Source organism: Lepisma saccharinum, chromosome 19, assembly GCF_977018435.1.
Source record: "Lepisma saccharinum chromosome 19, izLepSacc3.1, whole genome shotgun sequence".
Lineage (NCBI taxonomy): Eukaryota > Metazoa > Arthropoda > Insecta > Zygentoma > Lepismatidae > Lepisma > Lepisma saccharinum.
The window spans coordinates 41503060-41518747 of record NC_139247.1 but is presented as its reverse complement, the minus strand read 5'-3'; the positions used below and the strand labels follow the sequence as shown (position 1 = coordinate 41518747).

Here is a 15688-nt window from a genome sequence, read left to right as displayed (position 1 = left end):
CAAATCGTGTTTGAAATGGCTACCTGTTTTATACCAGGTGTTGTATGTGTATATATATGTATATTTGTGTGAGCGCATCATTACTCTGAATTATGTAAGAATACTTATGTTATAGTTACATCTATGTGATATGTATGCATGCTATTTAATCTTCACTTATATTCATATTTACTGTATTTATAATTTTATTAACGCCTCTGTAATTGGAGATATCCTTTCTCTGTAGATGGCAAATAAATAAATAAATAATTGTTGGCAAGGGCAATGCGGAACTTTGAGGAGAGGCTCTGGTTGTGTGTACAGCAACAATGACGTCAACTTTCCGACATCATCTTCCATACTTAATTCATCACTGTATACCTATCCAAACTGCATTTCTTACCGATGGTTGTGGTGTTCATAAAACATTTGTGTCTTGAAAATCATCGATGTCACTTATTCCAAAAACATGCATTCTTTTTGCACCACCTTGTACATGTAACTCCATTTCCATGAATAGTGGAGTTATGCCATTTTTGCTCTGAACCCCTCATATGACTGGCCAGCAATAAAAGGTTATGTCACATATAACAGGGTAATCTACAGTATCAAACATGCTATATTTTATGTTCTTTTTTCTGCTATGTTTCTGCTACTTTTAGGTAATTGCAAAATCAAACATGAACTAGCAATTACATTTTATTGCTTGTGATCTAGCAAACATCTAGCAAGGAATGTTTGAGAAATTAGAGTTAAAAATTGCATCACAATTTTTAAAATGTAAATCATAGAAAAATTTATACCTGTAAACCGTGAGTTTTACTTGAATTTTTGTTTTGATGCTGTTAATTTTGTTGTCATGGTAATATGTAATTAATGGATTAACTCTACGTGAGTTGCTATCTGTAACATTAGAGCCACGTGTTAATATTGGTCATTTGATCTGAGATTTATTTAATGTGTAAAAGGATGCTCCCTCCACTTAGGCAATATGGCCGATACCAGCTGATACTTTTCTGTCATTTAGGTCTTTCACGAGCTCCGCAAAAATGCCACACGACACTTTGGCAGAGTATAATTTCCCTCGAAATTATGCAAAATATGAAGTTTCCTTTTATTCTACACCAGTGAAAAACTTAATTTTGTGATAACATAAGATATAGTTTAATATTCTGACACAATTCTCAAATATTTTAAAGCAAATGTCTTTGTAAATTGATGCATATAATTGGAGTAAAATAGTTACAAACAGGTATTAGTCAATATTTTGAACAATTTTTAATTATTACAATTTTCAAGTATTGGAATTGGTGAGAGTATAGGCATTGGTATCGGTATACCCTTATGGTATAACAAGGTAACATGTTGTAAACACATCACTTGCAGGACTCAATTATGATATGCTCATTTGCAGAGAAAAATGGTTGCGAACCTGCGGAAGCAGCAGATTTAGTGAAGTTAATCCTAAACAACTTGAAGAACTTGGAATTGGTTGGCCTTATGACAATTGGAAAGTTTGGATACGATTTGAGTCTAGGTCCAAATCCAGATTTTCAGGTATGCTGTTTGTAAATTAGAATATTCTTCTTAATATTATGTAATATATTAGTCGACTTTGGAATACCTAAGAAGTTTGTTAATATGATAAAAGTATGCACCAGTGAAACAGAAAGTAAAATTTGTGTAGGTATTAATATGTCTGACAAATTTACAATTTATGATGGGTTTCTCTTTAATTATGCCTTAGAATATGCTGTTAGGAAGGTAAAAGAAAGTAATGAAGGACTAAAATTAAACTGTGTGACTCAGCTGTTAGCATATGCAGATGCTGTAGACTTACTGGGGGATGATGTAAATACAATTAAGAGTAATGCTAAAATATTTTTCAAAGCAGCTAAAGAGATAGGTTTGGAAGTTAGCAAAGAGAAAACTAAATATATGCTTACAGGCCGAAACAGCAAAGAGAAAACTAAATATATGCTTACATGCCGAAACCATGAGTTAGGTAATAATCAAAACTAATTATTGATATCAACTTGTTTGAACCGTTTCCAAATTCAAGTACTTAGGAGTAATACTAACAAATGAAAATGATATTATGGAGGAAATAAAAGCAGGCTTAATTCTGGAAATGCATGCTACTTTTCTCTTCATAAACTTTTGTCTTACCTTTTAATATCTAAGAAACTAAAATTTAAAATATACAAAACAGTAATTTTGCCTGTAGTATTATATATATGGATGCGAAACTTGGTCCCTTACATTGAAAGAGAAACATAAATTGAGACTATTTGAAAATAAGATCCTTAGGAAAATGTTTGGGCCTAAAAGGGATGAGGAGACCGTTGAGTGGAAAAGGTTACATAATTTAGAATTACATAATTTCTATTCATGTCCAGATATTATTAGAATGATTAAATCAAGAAGACTTAGGTGGGCAGGCCATGTGGCACGAATGGGAGAGGAAAGAAGAGTTTACAGGATTCTTGTTGGGAAACCTGATGGTAAGAGACCAGTAGGAAGACCAAGACGAAGATGGAGGGATAATGTTGAGATGTGTTGCTGCAGCCATGAACCTGTGGGTTTTAGAAGGCTAGAGAGTTAGTTAGTTAGTGTAATAATAACCTGTGGCTTGACAGCCCTTGAAGAGCCTTGGCCTATCTACCGACTACCAGTCTCCCTCCCACAATCCTACCTAAAGGTGTGGAGATCTTCCATGTCGAACCCTCAGCCGTTGTAGGAGAATTCTGAGACCAGGTTACGCTACTCACCCGTAGCTCCCCAATTGCCTCACAATGGTGGGTTGCTACCGGTCCTATACACAAGCCGAAAACCCAGAGACTGAACCCAGGTGGACTCAAACCCATGCTGTCCCGCGGTCTGAGTCCAAAGCACATCACCTTAGACAGCATGGCCACGGAGGATGAAAAACACTTAGTGTGCCTATGTGGTAATACCAAAGCCAGGAAGAACCATGACTCTTGACAATGGAATTTTGAAAATAACATGAACTTTTTAGGCATATTCTGAGTTCATCTCCTCAAGACATTTTCTTTTGATTTTTTCCTGTATTTAACTTTTAAGATGGGCTGAGTACAGATAGTCTTAGAGTGCTGATCAGATGACGAACCATATTTAAAATTTTGATTGATTGGTCCATAAAAGTGGCAACCATGTAAAGAGCCAGTGCTGAGCCAATCGATATAGGAAAGTATTTCCTACCAAGTATTGGTTGGAATTTACATGCCACTACCAACCGATACTTTTGTGGCATTTTGATCTTTTGTGCAGGGTCTGCAAAAATGCTGTGCAACACTTCCGTTAAGTCTAATTACCGTGGAAAGTATGCAAAATTTTGAACTTTCTTTTTATATTGCACCAATTTTGCATGAAAAACTGGATTTTGTATTACATGTATTTTCATATTCTGAACTATGTCTTGAGTGTAGAAAAAATCGTGATAAATTGATTGCATGTAATTGGAGTAGAATACTTAAGAACTAATATTGATGTCAGATGCCCTGAAAACTGAGTTAATGCAGATTTAAAGACTGAAACATTTTGAATTGAAGCTGATGTAGCCAGTATGTGTACCTTTGTAGTATAGCGTTGAATCGTGTTGCATATTTGCATTTGGGAAGATTTTGCAAAGCTCAGACAATGTACATGGCTCATAGGGTCCCAGGTTCATGTCTTGATCAAGCTACAATTCTTCAACTGATTTCAAATGTCCTTGTTAAATTTTCCTTCATTTCACAAGAAAAGGCTAACTATTCTATGGCAAATTTCATAACTGGTAAGAAAAGGATATTTCTAATGCTTATTATTATTTGTTTGCTAGTGTCGCCATAATTATAAATAGAGTAATTGTGTAAATGTTTAAATTATTAGGGCCGTGACAATACCACTTACCAATACTGGTACCCATTCATGCTAATACCGATGCTTGAAAATTGAAACAATCAAAAGTTGTTCAAAATATTGTTTAATATTAGTGGATGAGTATTTCACTTGAATTATAAGCATCAATTTACCAGAGGTGGGCTTTAAAACACCTAATTTATTAATTAATACAAGATTGAATTAAAAGTAATTCATTTTTAAGAGACACTTTTGGAAATAGCAGTCAGTCAGCTATCATTGATCTGTATGAAATTGCATTATATGTGTGTGTATTTGATTTTCCACCGAAATGCAGAAAACAAACAAGAAAAATATATATTTTACTCCACCATATGACTTTTTTTTAAAGTAATGAAAATTTCTATAAGCAAACTTAACACAATAGTCATCTCCAGCACGACCTTCCAGACAAGTTACGGTTAAAGGACCTTGTACCGTATCTGCTTCAGTTGTCCAAAAATATTTTTCTCTCATTTCAGGGATGGTTCAAATATATTTCTTTCTTTCTTTTTTTTTTTTTATTTCTTTACTACAGAAAGGATGTTTAAGAGGTGATGAACTGATGATGATTCGAATTGAGAATGGGCAGTAAAAACGTAGTCGAAAGAAAGTGAAGTTGCAAAAAAAAAGCTGTTAAGACCTTAAAAAGAGGCTAAAAAAGGACCAATAAGCCAAAGAATGCCGAAAAAGGCAAAAAAGGACAAATAAAACCCACCTTTTTCTGGCCTACAATGACCCAAAATGAACATATATTATGTTGGGCCTCGTCTTCGGACACTGGGGAAAAAAGGATTTTTCCTCAACTAGTTATGAACAAAATTACCTCAAGGTTGCAACATTGATCAAGTGAGCTTCACAACACCATTTTTATCATTTTGAAGATGGCACCTGCTGCGTATACATGCACCAGTGAAGAGCAGTGGTTTCTTGCCCCCTGGAATCCTAATATTTATAGACATTCTATGGCAAATGAAAATTCAATGTCTTTATGCATGCTTACCATACCAGCAAGTTTACAAATAAAGGAGGAGGTTCGACAATGGTCTCAGTCTGCATGCAGATGGGTGGAAAGACCTTCACATTGGCTCATAAGTAACTGCACATAAATTCCAAATATTCTTCTTGAGATGTAAAGGTACGTGGGTCGTTCCATATATAAGTTTCCGTATGCTGTAAAACATTTTATATTTAAGATACGTTAGAAAACTATACATACATGTGTAGGAGGATCCTTCTTCACTTCTCCACATAATCCCCATAGAGATTCAGGCATTTGTCCCACCGTTGCACCAATTTGTCCATACCCTTTGCAAGAAAATCAGGGCTCTGGCTATTGAGCACTATTCTCATATTCTGCTTCACTTCTTCATCTGTTTCGAAACGGTAACCTTGCAATTCAGACTTTAACACCGGAAAAAGATGGAAATCACTCGGTGCTAAATCGGGACTGTATGGAGGGTGGGGCAGCCGTTCCCACCCCAATTCTTCAATTTTGTGTTGTGTTTGCACTGCTGAGTGGGGGCGAGCGTTATCGTCAAGAAGAATGACACCAGCTGACAGGAGACCTCTTATGTCGAATTGCGTTTTTCAGTTTATCCAATGTTTGACAATAACGGTCAGTATTAATTGTTCTTCCTCGTTCCAAAAAGTCCATAAGAACAACGCCTTTAGCATCCATGCTTCTGAACTCCTTATGACGTGAGGCAGCGTTTTCCGAACAAGCATTTACTTTTGCCCTTGAGCGCATGCGCCTCCACGTCTGATAACGAATCGATTGTTGTTCCTTGTAGACGAAGGATGCCGCTTGTCAACCATGTGCTTCTTTTTAATGGCATTGTTTTATACAATATTTTATAGCACAGGGAAACTTATATATTGAACGTCCCTAGTACTAACTCAGACTTGAAAATATATGTATATCAGCAATGTGATCTATGCTAAAATGCAGCAAACTTGTGCGCTTTACATGCAGAAATCTACTAGCTAAAAAACAAATTGAGGTTTTTGTTTGACTGTCCGTCATATTAAAATATTTTTAGAAGTAAATTTGGCAATTCAAGCACCAGGTAAAAATTGTCAGGTTCCATAGTGACTGGGAGTCCTGTATTTTTCTACCCCTGATTGTAGCTCATACCTTGAGATGTTTAAAAGTAATTATATTTAACTCTTTCAGTGTCTTCTAAAATGCAGGGAAGATGTGTGTTCAAATCTTGGCCTACCTCTTGATCGATTGGAATTGTCAATGGGAATGTCGGATGATTTTGAGCATGCTGTAAGTAAAACTGAAATAGTTGTTAGAACAGTTTATGGACACCCAGGATACTGAAAAGTTAGTGAAAATTGTGACTTCACAAGGAATCAAAATTTGGTCCAGGGGAATCTACTCAACCTCGGACTTCATCACATATTTTCCTATGTTACTAAGCTGCAACTCATTTACTTAATTTTTATCATTTTAGCATATTCAGTTTTAATTGTTGAATATTTAAATTATAACTTTTAAAGTTGTTGAAGCATGTGTGTTGTATTGTTCTAAATCAGAATCTGGAACCCTCATTGGTCATCTGTGTGCAACATAGGGCATATTTAAGTAAGGCAACAACACTTACGAATGATATTAACAGTATTAAATGTTTAAATTTTCTTTTGTCTGCGTGATGCAAAATTGAGAACACAAGCATGAGAGATTAAGTCACTGCAAAGCTGAAACTGCTGCTTTAGTTTCAATCAAATTCTGAAATGTTTTGGTTCATAAGTAATGAATACAGTGGATCCCCAATTTTATGATCTGGAATTTTACATTGTCCAACTTTATAAATTTTACCTTTCCGGTCTTAGTGAAGCAAAATTTTCCCAGATTATGCATTTTCTCTCATTTTAAATTCTATACTCACAATCCTTCCCTGGAAAAAATGTATAATTGTGTTACAATGTTAAGTCATTTGGAATTGTTTAATTTCATTTTTTTAAAAGTTTGGTTAAAATTTATTTTTCAGAATATATGTAGCAATGTTAGTCGGAAGTTTTCACAATTAAATTGTTTGTAGAAGCAAATTGCTTTAGAAAATGGTAAGACTGGTATTATTTGCATGCCAAACCTCAATTATATGTTTTATCTGTAGTCTGTCGCTATGAAATTGTAATGAAAAAAAATGCTAAATGTGTGCATTATGAATACAAGTAAGGTTTAAGATAGTACTTAAACAACAATTAACATTGTAAAATGAAATTTACAATGAAAAACCACCATTGTTGTTGAACTGGATGTGAGCATCTATGCCATTGGTGATACCTTACCAATGCCAATATTTGACTATTGTAGAAATTTAAAGATGTTCAAATTAAATATAAATTTTGGAATACTTCTATTCGCTTGAATTCGAATATACTACAGGGCCTCCCCGATGACATAGTCGTAAAGTGTCACCTTGTAATCAAGGGGTCCCAGGTTCGATACCTGGTGGAGGCACATTGCATAGTGGTTCGGATTCCACGTTAAAACTGTAGGTCCAGTTCCGATTAGCCTATCTGTGCACAAAGTGGACTAAAAAAACAACAATTCACGAATATACTACACTAAAACTTTGTACCAAATCTTTGCTTCAAAATATTAATTGTTTCAGATATGGGTTAAGTCATCAGAATATGATAGCAAATCCATCTAACCTTTTACAGACACATATTCCATTTTGGGAACAATCTGTATTTTTATTATGATATGGTCATGTTGTCCTAAAATGGTGAAAACTTTATTTATATGTTAAGAAGATATGAAAGAGGTAAATTAATGAAATTAGTGTTCTTTCCACCTCAGAGAATTCCAGCTATGTTAATACATATTAGTGTTTGAACCCATAATTACTGGCTTTCACATTTCTACATCCCCAATTATTAATCATTGTGCAACCTTGAGTGAAGCCAGCCTCCATAGCATTCAATCCTACAATGTCAGAGATCCTGGGTTCGAATCCCAGCCTGGTCAGGGGTATTCTTTCTGAGTGTCCCATCATAAATGTCATACCATCACTCATCCTCATCTTTGTGATTAGGAAAAAAAGTGGCAGAAAAGTGAAATAAAATAAACCAAATCAATCAAAACATTGAGTGGAGAAATTGAAGTGAATTTTTAATACCAATTCTTTGCAGATCGAAGTTGGAAGCACAAATGTTCGTGTAGGAAGTTCTATATTTGGAGCGAGAGCAAAGAAACAGCCAAAGGACAAAGTGGAAGAAGTAACAAAAGGAGTGAAGAGCTTAGATGTAAAAGGAGAACACTGATGAAAGAAAAAGGTAAACAGTTTGCAGTTCGAAGTTTAGATTGTGCATTAACTTGAAATAGAATTCTGTAAGTAAAGTACAGACCATAGTCTTGCATATTTGTTATATAATGGCCAGAAGTCTAAGGATTATAGCATTTGTCATTTCTTGGCACCAATTTTTGTTTTTCTTTCAAAGAAGTCCACTGCGAAATTATTCAGCCACTCTGTACAGTCGTCTCTTGGTCACTCCATTATGATTTCATGCATTGAAGGACGAGACACCGCATTTTAGAGTTGTGAATCATCTGTTTTCGTGAAGTTTTTCATTCACATTTCTCTTCACATCATCTATAGGGTTAGCAGACATCCTTTTTACTCAGAATTGGCCTACATTATAGCCTTATGTGTTGCATCTGGGACGAATAAAAAATCATAAGTGTCCTATATTTTGGATGTCACATAATTTGAATAAATAAAATACATGTTTCAGTTGATGAAGAGACATCATATGGATACATCATGCAAGTTTCAAGTGTACAGATTGCACACCCAAACTCAACAGTGAAATTGATTTTAATTCAGCTATTGGAAAGAGAAAAAAGTGTTGTGCGAGAACAAAGCCCGAAGCTATAATCAACAAAGTGTGGGGGCCACATTCTGTTATGTCACTGTTTAATGCCTGAGTGTAATTTCTTGCTTGTCGGTTTATAATGATGGAAGTGATCATTATTTTCAATATTATTTTGATTAGGAAGTACTTGGGTGCACAGAACAAAGTTATTGAACCAAAAGCCACCCCAAATGAAATTTCTGGAATCATTTCAAGATAGATATGTTAAGGACATTGTGTTTCATATTATTTCAAGTATGGTAATGGCTGAATATTTGTTTGCCTTGCCAGATAATGCTAAATGTTGACACGCAATAGACTGATGAGAGAAATAAATTTCTTGTAGAGTCTGTAAAAAGTTTGATACTGGTTCACTATAATTTCAGAGAGCTTGACTGTTCAGAATTTTTTGACTAAACATGCAATTTGAGAAGTACGACTGATAACATGTGTAGTAAGAAGTGTACCATTTAGTACTGATTACAAGTTGGTGAATTTTGTATTTAAGAAATAATTATTTTTTAAAACTGAAAATGTGCCAATTTTACTTTATTTGCTAACATGTGCTGGTAATATGTACTATTTATTGTAAATTTGTGTCCTACATTTTAGAAGAGCATGTCCTACTTTTCCCTCATAGTGATCTGGTAACCCTAATCATTGGTTACCAAACAGTGTGTCTAATTCAGTCTTCTTCATTCACATAGGTCGTCCTGTCTTAAAATTTGCCCGACACCATTTCATTTCTTCATTACACTTTCACCACAACTTCAAGCTGCCTGGAAGTTTCTCCTGGACCTCTTTTTCTTTCTTCAGCGGCTGCACTTCACAAGCAAGTTTCTCATCCATCATCAACAAATGCATCAAATGGAGGATCTTTCATAAAACAGTACTATGCACTGATTTGCCCCCACTTGGTGCCAAGAAAAAGACTGAACTTGACAAGGAAACCATATTGTTGCTACCATACATGGTGGTGGTTCTTATAGACTAGAAGGGTTTAACTTGGCCCAGCTCCCACCAAAAAAGTTCGCTCGTCTGCAGGGCATTCTTTGTTGACAAGGAAGTTTTCGGCAGAAGCTGAACCAGGTTCAAATTTAGGCCTAGGGGTGCATGACAGCAAAATTTCCCCATGAACTGTTGTGGTGATGGTGAGTTTTATGTAATTTAGGTTTATGTTCAAAAACAAACTATGGGGTTTTAGCTTCAAGTTATTTTATTACATTTTATACCTACAGATCATGCTGTTATGATAAATTAAAATTAAAATAAAAGCCGTGTGCTTTTTTTCCCCTCTTGCTTGTCTTTTGGAGACTTTTAAAATGCATTTTTCGAGATAATCTGCAAAAATGCCACTAGTTTTATATTATATCGAAAATTCATAAAACTTATGTCCATTTTTTTTTTTTTTTTTTTTTTTTGTTTGGTACTGATAACGTATTTCTTTAAATCCAGGATGCCATCAAATGTACGGTGCACTTTAAATATTGCTTCACCTTTTGAGGAAAAAAATACTTCAAATTTAAGGTGCACAGGTGTTCAGTCATGGATAATTCTGGGTTGTAATGATTCCACAGAAAGTCAATGTGATTGTTGCAACCTAGAAAGGTCCATGACTGTACATACCAGTACTTCATGAGAACAATACCATAGTAAATAACTGCTGCTGTTGACCTCTCCAATGACCACTAGAAACTTCACTTACAGTTAATTGTTGACCAGATTCGTGGTTACCATATTCTTAAACACAAAAATAACCATGTTTGAATGCTGCATCATGTGTATGATAATTCTGTTTTTCCATTTTTAATGTCCGTTTATTGTGCACTTTACAAAAGCTGACTCACTGATCCCCTTTTCCCTACAAAGAGCACAAGAAAAAACCTTCCTCTTTTGTTTTTCCTTCCTACTTAACTGCTAAAATTATACAGACTCCTTGTTGTGAAATATTAATCATTGTAACACAACAAATTGAACACTAGAAGCACGAAGCCAGTCATTTTGACCGTTTTTCAAATTTCAATTTCTGCTTTGTACAGAAAAAAATTTCTTCGTGCGTTGAAATTTTGTGACTTTTCCTAAAATTTGCAGTACATTATTACTGCCATGCGTTATTTACAAAAAAAAAATAATACTAATGGAAATATTTGTTTCTACCTAGAAGCGCTGTTGCCGGTCATTTTGACCACTAATGTATTTCAATGGAAAACCACTTCTCGGTTGGAACGTTGCACTTACAGTTTCCACCCCTATTTTTCCTTCCTCTTTTGGACTCACCCATATATATTGGCATATTGTCGAAACTGATAAGATGGAGAAAGTGAAGACTCAGTATCGTTTGAACACTGCAGTTTGTAAGCATGTTTTCTAGACAATGTGTCCTCAGTCCAGAGGAATATTTGAAAGTATTACAGGAGATTAGTGAAAATGAATCCGATGTCGAGGACCCAGATCTTACTGTAGACGATCCCATGCTTCGACACATACAGAAGTGTACGGAAGAAGAAGCAGCTCGAAAGCAGATACCCAACTGGCGTTTGTCATTACAAGAACTTGACGCTTTCCTGGCTATTTTATATGCTAGAGGAGTGTATGGGTGCAGTTCTATAGACTACGATTTTTCTTATGGAAAACTACTTTGGGTGCCACCTTTCTTTCAACAAACAATGTCAAGAAACAGATTCAGGGAAATAATGAAATATCTTAGATTCGATTCAAAATCATCCAGATCTGAACGATTACAAACTGATAAATTTGCACTGTGCTCTGAAATTTGGGACAAATTTATAGCTAATTGTAGGAGTTGCTACACTCCAGGGGAAAATCTGACAGTTGACGAACAATTGTTTCCTTCGAAAGCGAGGTGTAGATTTACACAGTACATGCCAAACAAACCAGACAAATTTGGTATAAAATTTTGGATGCTAGTGGACGTACATTCCAAATGCCTTTCCATACCTTGGGAAAGATTAATCAAGGAATGATAATGTTACTGTACCTAAAAATGTTGTATGAGAATTACTTCACCTTATCTAAATGCGGGTAGAAATGTAATTACTGACAATTATTTCACATCACTAAAGGAGAAGAAGACGAGCCTAATTGGCATTATGAAGAAAAATATAAAGGCGATTCCTAATGAAATTGTAAACCTTAGAACACAAGTGTAGGAAACATGTTTGCTAAAAAAGGGGGACATTACATTGTGTGCATACCAAGCTAAACCAAACAAAAATGTTCTTCTCCTAAGCTCCGTGCATTCACATGTAGAAGTAGATTTGCAAAGCCAGAAGAAACTCCCAGAAACAATCAAGTATTACAACAAAACTAAATGCGGTGTTGATCTTGTTGATCAAATGGCATGCAAATATCCAGTCCGTGCTTCATCACGTAGATGGCTGGTACATGTGTTTCACAATATCTTAGATCTGGCAGCAATAAATGCATGGGTAGTTTACAAAGCAGTCACGGGGAGGAACGTTACCAGACATAACTTTTTGATAGAATTAGCTGAGGAACTGAGAGAAGGACATTTGAATGCAAAGCCCAATAAAATATTGTGAACATAAATATCACATGCACGGAATGTAAGTGGTTCTGTTTCCAGAAAGAGGCGCCAATGCCAGGTGGCATTGTGCAATGAAAACAAAACAAGTGACATTTGTTCAATGTGCAACAATATGTGTGTTTGTGGAAAATGTGTTTCTGGTGTAGAAAAGGTACTGAAATGCAAAACATGTAATATGTGAAATTTCATGACGGAAACTTATTTCCTTGAAGAATATGAATATTTATTGTTGTAATTAGTGCATGGAAAATAAAAATTGCTGGGTTTCATGATATTTTTGTATTTTTTTAAAAAAAATATTTTGTTTTATTAGTAATAAGATGATTATTGGCAATATCCATTTTGAGAAATGGTCAAATTTTAAATACCAGTCATTTTGACCGGTAGTAAAAAATCCTGGCGCTTCTAGTGTTAAAGGGAATAAAATTTAATTGAGGGTGTTTTTAATACTAGTATTTCGGTAAAACATAAAAAAAACTTGAGTATTGAAATTGGCAAATATTCCATTTTTGTATTACAGTGACACTGTGGTATATATTTCTACATATATACTCTGATCCAATATGCCATCGAATACAAGGTGCATCAAAATTTTCAACACCCAAAACCCTCCCCAAAAAAAAGGTGCACCTTGGAGAAATGCAATATATCCATCCACCTGGATGAAGTTTGTCATAGTTTTTTCACTCTCTCCAGGTAATTGCTGTTCCATTTCCATTGGGTCTACCTAAGGCAATTCTCTCTTTTTATTCTCTGCATTTGTCTTTAATTGTTTTTCGTCCATTTCCCGTTCGCAATATTATTGCAGGCTCACCAAATTATCATGTCTTTATTAACAGGCTTTGCTGCAGAAACTTGAATGGCAGCCTGAACATCTCCCTTGTATTTTCTTGTTTCTTTCCTATAAGAAGTCTCATATCCCAGTCATGCTAACCTAATGGTAGAAATTAGCTAAAGTGAACTCGGTGGCAAAGCATTTTACGTGACAACTTTTGATCGTGCCACTGAAGTTTGTGAGTTCCAAGTCCCGGCCTGGGGATGAGTGTTCATAAATTTTATCTATCATCGCTCATACTCGTCATCGTAATTAGTAATCTACATCAACAGAAGCCACAATACAGTGACAGAAAATAGTCTTATATTTCATGCTTGAGACATTCAGAATATTAAAATAATGCCATTTAACCATAAAATCCATTTTAGCCTCACAATATTGTTGTAGATTTAATGATGATAATCATTTTGAGTAAGTTTTGCAACCCAGACTCTGTGAAGTATATGTTATATCATGTAGGATGCTTGGACTCGGAGAAATACTGACTAGTGTGACTAGATTATGTATTTCTTTCTGATTCTGCTGCCACTGATATGAGTTGATATTGATGCATCTGTATCGGTACACACCTAACCAAAACAAAAATGTGGTAGATCCAAATGTACAGAGTGGTCACAATATCGATGTTCCAGACTCCTAAAAGTATCAAGTATGTGTCCGTATCAAGCACTTAATCAAAACCATCATAGTATCAAAAATAAAGGGCGATTACGCCCACTTTGTGGACTTGTGCAGCCTGTCTTGCTGCTAGTGTGAAATGCTGGTTGTTTTTGTTTCCAAATTACTTGTGGCATTTTGTCACTTTTCACTTTGGTGTGAAATCTCCCTAAGAGAAAGTTACCCTTGCATAATAATACAACTCAGGTATCTGTGGTTAAAATACTTTAATTTTTTTCAGCAAAAACATATTATTATTACTTTGTTATCAAACCATTCCTAAGCACTTACATTTTTTTTATTTTTTGTAGATTCCATGTCCAAAGAATGAAAGTGGTATATGCATCAGTTCTTTACTAAAAGACATGTCTTCGATTATTTTTTAAAGTTTAAAATGTGTTTGTGCCATATTTTAAGTAAAATTTAATGCCATTATGAGGGTAGCCATAGAATGGCAGTTGGATGAATCTAGATGTGTTTATGTTGAGTGTGTACATGTAGCAAGGGTCTATCTTAAGATTCTTTAGGTATCGCTTTGTCCATCACATGCAATTTCCAAAATTTGTCATAATATCAGTGTTATTTCGCACTAAGTATTGTTCCTATGTTAAATTCTGAAAGAAAATTCAAGCTGAAAACGAACCGTAATTTTATCTTTCTCTTGGTGCACTTGACTCGAAGTGAACCGAAGAGAAATTACGGAAAGTCTTAGCCAGTATTGGTGAATGAATTCTGACGGACACTTTCCGATACCAGTATCGCAGTATTGGCCGATACCGATACATCAACATAGTCTATAAGGTCCTAAAAAAATGAGGTCATTCACTTACAGGTGCTGCTTATGAAATTAACGGAAGCCAATGTGTTAAAACAGCATCATATCATATATTTTTTATAGTGTGGAAATGCCCCCCAAAAAATACATTTAAGTCACAATATTTTTTGCATCATTTACCTCACAAAAGTGCAATGAATATTCAAACTTACATTGGGATGAACTTTGTACTTTGCAATAAGCTAAAATAACCAATAAAACAGGAAAACAGCTACAAGATTTCATATTTCTTCTGTGTACTGTCTCATCTTGTCTGGAGAACCAGTGTATCATGCTTGCAACTTGTAAAATACAGAATTTGGAAGATTTCACACTGAAGCAACACACGTTGCATATCACTTGAAGTCTTTAAGAGCGACCAATCAACTGCAGTGTGAAATGTTGCTATTGGTTGGTTCAGTCTCTAAGTGGCATGTGTTATTTGTTACTTTGGTGTGAAAGCTCCCTTAAAAGAAAATATTTGAGGCAATGAGAACTTAAACATTGTTATTTTTTTATGAGTGCACTTTCGTCACTTGTTGTGGTTGTGTTCATGTTATTTTATGTAAAAAGAATATTCCTGTTGTAGCATATATAATAAATATGCAGTTCTTGTTAATTTGGTTTGTGTTACCTACTTTTCTTTGCCTACATGTAGTATGTTACCAGGTAGAAGTAACGGTTGTGTATGATGCAAAATGGAAATTAGAAAGCAAAGTAAAATCATTATGAGAAAAGTTTACAAGGTTTTGAGAAATCTTGGCTGTGGTAAAGCTAGAAAGAACTTAAGCAGGGTGTCTACCAGTCTGGAAAAGTCAGGGAAATTTACTGTTTTTTTAAAAATAAATAATTTTGTAGTAGTGCATTAAAATGTAGGATTTTGAATAGGACAAGCAAGAAATTTTTAATGTCGACTACAAACTATACTTCAGTTTGATATACTTAGAATTACGGGTAGTTACAGTCAGCGGCGGTGCCAGGATTAATCATCTAGGGGTGCTGACGGGGTGCTATGCTGAAAATAAGGAAAACACGAACACAACCTTACCTTTCAAAACTGGGG

General features: G+C 35.0%; 1 protein-coding gene across 2 annotated transcripts in view; it reads left to right on the top strand.

The window, feature by feature from the left end:
- LOC146002830 (pyridoxal phosphate homeostasis protein) overlaps nucleotides 1–15244 on the top strand; it is a 29560-nt gene extending 14316 nt beyond the window's left edge. Inside the window, exons 4-7 of one of the 2 annotated variants that reach the window (XM_083140796.1) lie at nucleotides 1394–1536; nucleotides 6056–6154; nucleotides 8029–8172; nucleotides 14123–15244. In XM_083140796.1, the coding sequence (XP_082996922.1) occupies nucleotides 1394–1536; nucleotides 6056–6154; nucleotides 8029–8160 (374 nt within the window). In that variant the 3' untranslated portion in view covers nucleotides 8161–8172; nucleotides 14123–15244. Of the gene's footprint in view, nucleotides 1–1393; nucleotides 1537–6055; nucleotides 6155–8028; nucleotides 8173–9458; nucleotides 9477–14122 lie in introns of those variants that run through there. The other variant, XM_083140797.1, reaches the window with a different exon arrangement.
- The last annotated feature ends 444 nt before the right edge of the window (nucleotides 15245–15688 follow it).